Raw genomic sequence first — 11,806 nt, 5'->3', positions numbered from 1 at the left:
GTTGTAAAACTGTTGTTGAAAATTTCTTAAAAGACCCTGAGGCATACGGAACGAGAATTTCAAGTGGTCGGCCCAAGAAAATTTCGCCAGCGTTGAGCAGAAGGATTCGATGGTTGTCCGGCAAGACATCAGCCGATCGTTGAACCAGATTAAGGCCTTTACAGACGCCAAATGCAGCTCAAGAACAATAAGGCGGTATCTACGAAAAAAACTGTAAACGTCTTCGTAGGCCACCCCTCCTTCCAGACTATGAAACAGCTCGATTAAACTTTGCTGAGAAGCATCAAACATGGAACGTAGGAAAGTGGACAAAGGTTTTGTTCTCTGATGAGAAAAAATTAACCTGGATGGTTCAGATGGCTTCCAACATTACTGGAACGATAAGGATATCCTACCGGAGACACGTTCTACACGACACAATGGAGGAGGTTTCCATCTTGATCTGGGGTGCTTTCTCCTTCCATGGAACAATGGAGCTTCAGGTTATACATGGGGGTCAAACAGCAGCTGGCTACATTGGCATGTTGGAGAGAGCATTCTTATTGACTGAAGGCCCTCGCTTGTGTGGAAATGGCTGGATCTTTCAGCAAGATAACGCTACTATTCACAATGCCTGCAGGACAAAGGACTGTTTCATGGCGAATAATGTTATTCTTTTGGACCATCCAGCGTGTTCGCCCGAACTGAACCCCATTGAAAATGTTTGTGGGTGGATGGCAAGGGAAGTCTATAGAAATGGAGTCAATTCCAAACAGTGCATGGTTTTAGTGAAGCCATCTTCACCACTTGGAATAACATTCCAGCCAACATTCTGCAAACGCTTATATCGACCATGCCAAAGCGAATGTTTGCAGTCATTCGCAATGACGGCCATGCAACTTACTACTGAGATCTCTTGTTGGGCATTTTCTACTCTGTTTAGGACTTCTCTTTGGTATGGTTTTAAACATTGAACAGCTAGTATTTAGGCTAATTTCATAGTGTTCACATTTTCCCTATTAAATGCTAAAAATTTTAATTTTATTTTCCCTTTTCTAATTTTCATCTTTGAAGCTCTACTTCAATAAGTGGTTAAGTCTAACAACGCAAAATGCATATTTTTTCTTTATGTTCATTGGCCTTAAGATTTTAGCCAGCAGTGTAATATTGGTGAAATATCGTGCATCTTCAAAATAGAAAGTATTTGATCATTTAATACTTAATATATCATAGTACAATAAATCTAAAGATGTTTTCATGCAGATAGTTTGTGCATAACTTAAACTTCATTTTCTTAGTTTATAAAAGTTTGTAAAATATTTCTATCGTATTTATCTCACAAAATATAAGTTAAAATTCTTCAATATATGTTTTTAATACAGTGTTATGGTGTTTGGCTCAGCAGATGTCGTAGGCGAAATAAATTTTATAAAATGGCAGTAACCGGTATTTCACTTTTGCGAGAAAATAGATTAATTGGTCGTAGAGATGTTCTAAAAGTAATTTTTTTAGAATTTTTTAAAAAGTCAGGTTCAAGATGTTTTCACGTGAGTAATGATAATACTCCTTAATTAGTTAATGAAAATATTGGAAATACAAAGAACAGTAAAGCATTGGAAGTGAACTTTCTCAAAGTAAAATGTTTTTTGCTGTGTTTTTACGGTTATATTTGCGAGTTGTGTGGCATAATTTTACACGTTTTATGATTAGTACGCTGCTAATATTTACTAATCTCAGTCTTAATTAGTTCATACCAACGTTAAAACTAGTTAACATAAATTACAACTATTTGGTAGGAGCCAAATGTTTTCAACTTGTAATATTGTATAAACAAATATTCCCTTGTTGACCATATCTTAATAATGTTAAGTTCTGAACAATGTAATTTTACTTTTTCCAGCATATTATATCATGTTGAAGTTTGGATAATACAATTATTCCTAGCATGTATGAAATTACCAACCAATGGGGGGGGGGAACAGGTAGGTTTTACTTTTAGTGTCTTGTCATGTGATCAAGGGGCATGATTATGAGTGTTTTATAATTTAGACAAATTGTAAATAACAGTCAAAATTATGTTTTAAAAAAGTTAGCTGCAAGCACAACACTTATGAAAAACGAGTACAATAATCCATTGATTGATGAGTCTCTTGGGTTGCTTATTGTAAATTTTGTTGACATATCTTTTATTGGAATATCCAAAGCTTACAATAGCAACTTAAAATAGTATGTTCAAGTATTATTTCAGTTTTCATTTATTATAACTTTTCATTTTCATACGAGGAATTGTATTTATTTTTTACACAACTATAGATAGCAAATAAATTCAGTAGAATATAAAACTATGAAATCTAAAACATAATGCATCCTGGAAATTCACAGACTAACCAGTTATATTTGTTAAGGGCACTTATGATTTTTTAATTTTGCTTGCTAGCATAGCAGGTAGTTTTAAACTAACATTATATATAGTTTAAGAACAACAAGGGACGTGTTGATCTATCTAGATTGTCCCATTATATAAATCCAACTTTAAAACTAACAGAGTGGTTAATCTTTGGAATAGGGTACCTTCAGGTTAACCATTCTGTTAGTAAAATAAAACAGACTCAGCTGAAGATGGCTTCTACCTTGCTACAGTTTATTTTTGGCCCCTGTTTCCAAGAATGAGAAAAGATTATGCCATCAGATGTATCAATTCCCTTAACATCAGTTGAATCTTCTATAACTCTTCTTTTCAAGAGAACAGAAACATTTTCTTGTGGCCAATAAATTTAGTTTTAAACTGGATACAGATTTCTTCTCACTTGACAAATGTGTAAGATACCTTTTAATTGTGCTAGTTCCTCTTTGATTTGCCTTTGAAAAATATAATGACAAGGACAAATTATTACTAATATACACTTGTGAGTTACAGTAATCTCTGGTTTCTTCTAAACAATAACTCATTGGCATAGGTATAGTTAATTGCTGATGTGATTGTTCTGGCCTTGTTGAATGGAAGACAGCTTTATCATCTTGGAATCTTTGAGACTTTCTTTGAAAGGGAAGTTGTGCTTCTGTGGTCCCTGAGGTAAAATTCTTGGGGCTTATTTTTGACCATACACTGACTTTTATTCCATACATCAAGCAGCTACCCATGGATTGATGTTCTATAGTGAAGATCTATTTTACCCTCATTTGATTAAAGCTGGACCATGGGTCTCTGGTCAATGGCTGTGCCAGAACCTTAACCTTGAAAATGTTGGACCCCATTTACCATCTGCTGTTTGCGACTGTCTTTACTGTGTGCTCCAAAACGTTGATCCTTTCCACAACATCCCACTTAGGGTTGTTTTCTTTTCTCAGTAGGCTATGCTTTTTCAGAATAGATGGTTTGTCATTTTTCCTTTTTGCCTTTGTATTTGGACACAGTTGAATGAATTGGGTCTATTCTTGGTTGACCTTCCTGTATCCATTTGTCAACCCATCCCATCATGGCTTATTACTATTCTCAAATGTAACCTTTTTTGAATCATCTGAAGAAGGCAAATACTTCTGATTGGAAGTACCATTTTCTATATACCAAACATCTTTCACATCATTTCTCTCTTCCTATTTATGCAGGTGGTTTGAAATCAGGTGGCTCTGTGGACTATGCCATGTTTTGATGTGGTTCAGTAATTGCACATAGGATTTCCTCTACTGTTTCTGTATTCACTGCCAAACTGTATGACATTTCTCTTGCCCTGGATCTAAGTCTGTCTCCTTTGGTGCTATCACAGTCGTGCCTGTTCCATACGTAAACTTCAGTCCTTTATTCAAGGCTTGACTTCATGCCAGTTGGAAGTGAACTTGGATTGAGCAACATAAAAACAAGCTTTTTCAGATCAAACCTTCTGTTGCTCTTTGGACTGATGCAGTAATGTATGGTCTGTTTGATACTCAAGTAACAATAACCCACATTTTACTCCCATGCCATCATTACAGCCATGAGCAATGGCACCATTTTTAGACATATATTTACTATGGGTTCTCTCCTTGACATTGGACAATGCCATTGGCAATGGTGACATTGTCCATTTCAGTTGTGTTTTTAAATTTTTAAGGGCCATTGGCCTTTTTAACTCACAAGTTTTTAATTCAAAAATTTGACTTTGTTTTAACATTACATCTTTTTAGATATTTTAATAATTTTACTTTTATTTTTAATTTCTTACCAGTTGTTTGGTGCAGATAGCCTAGTTGCTTTGTGCCAATAACTTCCAATCAACCTTGGGTGTTATGTGTCATCATAGCATGCTTCCTTGACTCTTGCTCTCATTTGTTTATTCAGTGGAATCCACCCACTTCTCATGGTATTTTTCTATCACTCTTATTGATTGGATTCCTCCAAGTATCCTTATTTTGTATTCCTTCCTTTTTTCTAAGTCTTGGCAATTGTTTTATTTCATCTGATGTATCACTTTCCAATGCCCTTTTCTGCTCATCTCTGTAGTTTTTTGAAGAAGACCATCCAGACTGACTTGTGAACCACTCTCCACATCTTGGTATTACACTTTTTATACCATTTAATAAGATATTTTCTCCTTCCAGCTGTTCTCCATACATTGGTACAACTTTGAATTAATAAGTTTTTGCTAAATTTTTGACAAGGGCCTACTTAATATTTTTGTATCCTGTTATGTGCTCAGTGGTGTCTATCCATGTGTAGTGATATCAGAAATCTGCATTATGAGATCTGTAAGGTTTATCACACTTACTTTTGAGATGGGGTGTTTCACAAGATCACTGTAATGCATCATAAGTATGTTTGATCTGGCTGTACACTTATGGACAAATATGAATAAAGCAGAAGAGTGCTATACACATTTCCATCATTCATTAGATTACAGGAAACTAGAATGATCTGCTTTTCAAAATCTGGTTTCATGGTCTCCCATTGCACTTTCTCTGGACTCATGAACACATTTCATCCCACCTTCTTTCAGTGTAGTATGCATGTCTTAGCCACTGGGATTGTAGATCATAAGAAATCCTCCTGAATGTGCTAATGTCCACTCAGTCAAGAATAGAGCATTGGCATTCTGCCTGTGTGAAAAGCATGACACAGGTTTAAGGTTTTATTCCAGATGCTGCTGGTCTGGATTGGACTTTTCTGTCTGTTGTGCAGTTTCCCCCTCTGGTTGGGATCCCTTCCTCTTACTGTGCCTGGATGGTGGTTCCTGAAAACTGATTCTTGTTGGAGCTGAGCCAGCCAACATAAGTCCTCACATATGAGTTGGCTGAGAACTGTCTTTTACCACAGACAGATGTTACATTCCCAATGCCAATTAGATTTTGAACCTTAATTTTGCATTTCCATCTTCATGTTGTGATCCAGATGTAGATTTCTGGGGTTTATTGTTCTAGGTTGTATTGGTTTAGGCTCCTCTTCCTTTCTAGTTTTTTCACTTGTGATGAATGGTTGAAAACCCTCTTTCTCCTAGCGCTGCTGGTTTGGACTGGAGTTAGCCTTCTGATAAGGGTCTGTTGTACTCTAGCCACTATACATACATTCATCTTTTTTTTATGTTTCTGGTGAATCACTTGTTCTGCCACGAGGTCGCAACAAAACACTACTTGGCTCTGCTTAGGTGAAGAATATGCCTGGTTTAGATGTGATGCAGTCTCCTACAAGTGTATTTACATTGAGGTGGCATGGGTTTTCTTCAGATGCATTTGAAGGATGCTTGTCTAGGAATTTTACACAGATCCTTTCACCTGTTAAGTGTGGGATTTTAGCTGTAATTGTTAGTGGAGGTAAGTAATCATATTGGAAGCTAATATTTTGGTATACTGAAAGTATATTTCTGATAAATACTTCCACTCTGCTCTTCCTACTCCTTGTGTCATTTTTTCTGCTTAATCTTGAAGTGAAGATTGGACTCAGCTGCAATAGGAGGGTGAGTTACACTTCTGTCAGTGGAGGGTTTTCACATGCTAATTGGCATGCTTAAATGCAACTGAACCTCATAGTATACACATGAAATATGGTGGGACATCAAGGCTAGTGGCAAGCAAACACTTGTGCAGTAGAGAGCAGTCAAGTTCCAAATAGCTGTAACTGTGAGTTATATATTTTAGAAATATATATTCGGTATAGGAATATATTATATTTTAAAATTCTGAATAAACTGCATTCCTGACTTACTGAATAATATCTTTATTTTTTTTTTATTTCAGGGCCAAACTCTTCGATACATTCCTGTGTCTCAACGTGGAAACTATTTTCCAGGTTTTTATATAAATTCACAAAAGAGTCCATTCTCGAACTCTATATTACATATCAAGTTGAAGCGTCACCCTTTAGTGAACAGTACACTAGAAGCTCAACATGCTTGTTTATCAACAGCAACAGTTTACCATCAAGAGACATCATCTAGTCTTGCTCAGGTACACTTTCACAGGCTGATAATTTTAAATCTGAAAATTGTATTTTATTCGTTTTATTAATGTTGTGCATTGATATATCACAAAACTATTTTTTCAGCATATGACCATTCTTGAAGTAAGCATGAAAAGAACAGTTGGTTATAAATTATATTTGTTCTTATATTTCTGTACTGTTTTGGTCTTTTCAAGTAAAAAGATTTCTTGAAAGATGGGTAGTTATATATAATAGGAGGTTTGACAAGATAAATTGAGAAATAATGCAGAGTTTTGCTAAAATTAACAGCTTTTGTTAAGAATTACATATCCTGGGTGCATATGTGATACACAGTGAAAATGGTCATGATTTAACACAAATTAACAGCATGTTGACTTTAGCTTATGGATGGCAGAAATGAAATTTAATGAAATAGTGAATTTATCAGGCTGGCTTATCTCCTTCAAGACTTTCTTCTGAACTGACTGACTCAATCAAGATGATGTTCCAAAATGGCTAAATCTCACTTACCTTACTTTGAATTTGTGATCTCAAACTTCCAAGATCAGCTAGTGCTTCCCAAATGACTGATGATTCCCATTCAGACATAAAGGCTTTAATCTTAGTGACATATCATTGGATGTCACTGTTGTAAACTTTCATGTACAAGATCCAGCTTTACAGCTTCACCTCTCATGGACAGACTAGGTGTCATTTTCAAGGAACTAACAAAAGTAAAATTAACTAGAACAAATTAACTTAATGACTCTTGACCATGTGGTATACAAACACTGCACATATGTGACACAATTTTTTAAAATTTTACATTAAAAAAAAGAGTGGTAGTATAAAATATGTTATAATTTCTTACCACACTCCCCTCCCTTTTAGGCTTATCCTCAAATTGGTAAGATGTGAACTGTAAAATCATTCAAATTTACAAATGTACATTGGTCAAAGAATACTATAACTTTCTCTTGTTCCTGTAAACACTTGTATATATTAAAGATAACAACCTTTTAAGATGGAAATAAAGTTGCACCAAAAATCCTTGAACAAAAAAGAAACTAGCTTGAAACTCTTTAATAATGATATTACAATAACAATTACATAAAGACTAATGATGTTACAATGGCTGCAGTAAAGCAAAATTTCCTTTATCACTGTTGCATCATAATAAGGACAGTCAATGTCAAATCAAAGTAACATGTAAGATAAACAAACAAGAAAATTAATTTTTTAACAATGATTCAGTCGCACAGTTCAGATGTAATAGAGTAAGAACATTTATTTTTCAGCATTTTTCACATTTTAAATCTAATACATTATTAGGATTTCTACACTTTTATTTTTCTAGTATCTCACATTTATTTTTAACATCTTAGCATATCATCAGATAAAAACAAAACAAGTCCTTTATATTAAAAGTCAAGCACATTGAGATTCAAATGCAACACATCTTTATAAATAAACTTTTCAAATGATTCGGAAGTATCTGCTATGGCAGAGAGAAGATATTAGAAAGCCAATCTCTTGGATATTTTAAAGAATTATTTAATATTATCACTTATATTAATTCAGGTTAAATAACAAACAAATATCTATATTTAAGAAAATAGGTAAATAAAAATAGTAGGTTTAACCTGGACTACAACATTAAATTGGACTTAAGATGTGTAACAGTAAGCTTTACTATAATTCAACTTGTTAGTGAATAATAAAGAAAAGGTCAAATACATTGTTTTATTAAACAAATGCTTTGATTTCAGTTTTATTAATTTATATTTTTCTTATAGTTTTGTTATAAATCAGACTAATTACATTGTATTATTACATAAATTTCAACTAATGAAAGACTACTTACTTGTCACTTCTGTATAATTAAAAATAAACTTAATTACTTTAGTTTGAAGATAAATTAGTGATGAAATACTGTAATATATTTTATTCTCAAATATGGAGCTTAACAGTGTTGTCCATTGCTGCTAGTATTTAGTGTTGAGTATTTATTACATTAGCTAACAAAGGGGCCTGGCATAGTCAGGTGGGTTAAAGCATGCGACTCATAATCTGAGGGTCGCAGGTTCGCATCCCCATCACACAAACCATGCTCATCTTTTCAGCCGTGTGGGCATTATAATGTGACGGTCAATCCCACTATTCATTGGTAAAAGAGTAGCTCAAGAATTGGCAGTGGGTGGTGATGACTAGCTGCCTTCCCTCTAGTCTTACACTACTAATTTAAGGATGGCTAGTGCAGATAGCTCTCGAGTAGCTTTGCACGAAATTTAAAAACAAACAAACAAAGCTAACAAAATAGTGGATTTAATTGTAATGAGCATGATCTGTTGAGCAACAGATTTCAGTCCTTGGTTTGTGCAGATGAGGAATCACTGGAGGACAGTAAAACAAAAGGGACAGAGAAGGATGTGTGAATGATAAACTTAGAGCTTATAGGTAATGCCTTGATAAGTTGTGTCGGTAGGATAGTCTATGAAGTAAATAGGGAGAAAAGAAAGAAGTTGTATAGCTGCCCAGAGGCACTGGAAGAGGTTATAAATGACAGAGTAAAAGAGATAATAAAAGGAGCTAGTAGTGATAGAGTTTTTGCACTTCTGGAGGTAGGTCAGAGGAACTAATTGATAAGTGCAAGGGGTTGATAAAAGTACTTAAATAAAAGGACCATAACTTAATTGTGTCAGAAATACTGACAAGAATTGTAGGGATAAAACTGTAAATAGGTTGCTAAGGCAAAACATCAGACTTAAGTTAATATGTAAGGATGAGTAGGTTGGCTAGTTAACTTGTGGGATCAGTTAAATGGAAAAAAGAAGTTTTTTGGAATGTGTGGTTGACATTTAAATAAGGTAGTGGCTGGCTTGTTTGCAAGAGATGTTAACTAGTTGTAGACAAGGGTGAAGGTCTGGATATATTAAATGCATTAAAAATAAAATTTAGGGTACATTTTAGCACAGGAAATGAGTATAGGTTTAATTGTTACTGTTGTGATGCTAGAAATGTAAGAAATAAAATTGATGACTTTAGAACACTGACAGGAATGGAAGATTTTGATATTGTGGGAACAACTGTGGTTAGATGTAGATTATTTTGGTAACAGAAATGTCTTTGAAATAAGGGTTATAAGGTATTTAATGTGGGTAGAATATTAAAGAGAGGGGAGGAGTGAGTTTATATGTAAAATGTGAGTTGCATCCTGTTGAAGATGAGGATATCAAAGATAATAGAACAGCAAAGAGATTGAATCCATTTGGGTTTCTGTTAGCAGATGTCAAGGGAAAAGGCATTTAATTGGAATTTATTACAGACCACCAGATGATATTGATGAAATTAATGAGAATCTTTATAAGGAGATTAAGATTTTAGCTGTTAAAGAGGTCATAATTATTGGTGCTTTTAAATTTTAGCATATAGATTGAGAAATGTTAAGAGTCAAACCATGAGTGAAAGGTTTTTGAAAACTGTTTGAGATGATATCTTCACCAGTTAGTTAAGGAATCTATTAGAAGTAATGTTATTTTAACTTTATTGTTAACTTTTAATATAGAAATAATTGATAGGGTGGAAATTGGAAAGCATCTGGGTGCAAATAATTATTGCTCTATTAGATCTGATGTTTTACTGCATATGGAGGTGAGGAATAATATTTTGGTAACAGATTTCAAAAAAAATCTTTTGGAAGGATGCAACAAGAATTATCTGTTTTGAAGTAGGAAGCTGAGTTATTTGGAGATAATGATCATATGGAAAATTTGATAAACATATTCGTTATAGAATGAAAAGGGTGGCTGCAAATAAAAACCAGGTTGGCTCCCAGAGGGTATACAGACAGTGTTTACCAAATTTTAAATAGTGGCACCCTCTACTTCAGCAAAGTTTTCATTGTTACCATGCACTTACATACAGACAAAAAAGACATTAAAAAGAATTTACAAGAGATAACAGCAAATTCAACATTTTCTTTACCTATTTTTAATGATTTTTCTAAAATGAAAGAATGCTTCTAGAAAGTTAGTAAATAAAAGAGCAAAAAGAAGCTACCTATACAGTAACATGCATCCACTTACACAAAAGCTTTTCCCAATCTTCATCTGTTCTCTAATGCAATAAAAAATTCAATCTTGCTTGATTCACTAGTCAATGTACCCCCTTATTTCAAACTGCTGATATAACAGGTATTGCAAATACAACTCTCCACTAATAGGAGCTTGACACACTCCTGGAGCAGATGGCTTCATCTGTATTACATTTCACGCATCTCACCTTCTTGATTGGCACCAAATGAGTTAAATATGTTTCTCTGCTTACTTTCAGTTTTAAGTAGTGACTATACATGTTTTTTTTTTAATGTGTGTGCATTCAGTCTGTAGTGCATTGTCATGTTTGTAATAGAATTATAGTTATACATTTATTTAAATACGTGCATTTGTTTCAGTTTGATGCATATTGTTAAATGTGTTTTGTGCAAGTCTCTCCTGTTTTTGAGAGTAAGAAACAAAAATATTTGCTTTATGAAGATACACCAGAATGCTGTTGACATTTCTACATGTGATTGGCAGTATTGTTGCCAATTGAATTTTCTAGAACCTCACCTAAATGTTTACAAATCAATGCATCAAGAGATAGTAATAAATTAATATTGTTTGTCAGCTACAGTTAATATACCATAGCCTTAAAAGCTATAATTATGGTTAATGCTTATTATTCAGAAAACCACAGAATTTGATCAGAAATGTTTATAATTTCAAACATTACAAACTGTTCAGCTTCAGACATTAGTATTTCTACAAAAACAGTAAATATCTTCATTAGTAAAAAGGCAACCTATGAATGGCATGAGGCTAAACAAGCTAGTTAGCTTGAGCGAGGTGTAATAATATCAATTCAAAATTAATTTGCTTATCATGGACTTGGATGGTCAGTGAAATATTCAGTTCTAGACCAGATAGAAGACTCAGTATAGTTTGTAAGTTTATAAAACTTGTATATAAATCAATATTTTTAATTACTAATTGAAATAACTGTTATTATAAACCGTATTATTGTTTGTATATTAAAATATATTTGAGTTAGGAAAGAAAATTATGTTTATCAAGCTTGTTGGCAAGTATCTTAAATTTAATGCATATCAACACTTAATTAACTTCTAAATTCAAATTGCTGGTCTTTAAAATCGTAATATGTAACATATGTAACATAATAAATTGGAGACTAATCCAGGTTAAATTATAAAACATAACATGTTGTAGACTCTGATTTTCTGTTTCACATACTTTATTGTGTTTTCTACATTTCATATTTCTTGTGCTTCCCAACACAATCACTGCTGTTTTTAATACTTTTTTTCTTACACAGGCCACGGAATTAGCATTATCAACTAAGTTTATCAAATGTTCATTTTCTCCACCTCTCAGTGTGGAT

At 33.7% G+C, this 11,806-nt stretch overlaps 1 protein-coding gene across 1 annotated transcript in view; it reads left to right on the top strand.

The window, feature by feature from the left end:
• The first annotated feature begins 1,367 nt into the window (after positions 1 to 1,367).
• LOC143256946 (mitochondrial inner membrane protein OXA1L-like) overlaps positions 1,368 to 11,806 on the top strand; it is a 46,603-nt gene continuing 36,164 nt past the window's right edge. Inside the window, exons 1-2 of the mRNA XM_076514858.1 lie at positions 1,368 to 1,526; positions 6,184 to 6,393. Of these exons, the coding sequence (XP_076370973.1) occupies positions 1,413 to 1,526; positions 6,184 to 6,393 (324 nt within the window). The 5' untranslated portion in view covers positions 1,368 to 1,412. The remainder of the gene's footprint in view (positions 1,527 to 6,183; positions 6,394 to 11,806) is intronic.

This window comes from Tachypleus tridentatus, chromosome 7, assembly GCF_004210375.1.
Source record: "Tachypleus tridentatus isolate NWPU-2018 chromosome 7, ASM421037v1, whole genome shotgun sequence".
NCBI classification, from domain to species: domain Eukaryota; kingdom Metazoa; phylum Arthropoda; class Merostomata; order Xiphosura; family Limulidae; genus Tachypleus; species Tachypleus tridentatus.
Note: the sequence above shows the minus strand (reverse complement) of the source record. Positions and strands in the feature narration are given on the sequence as shown.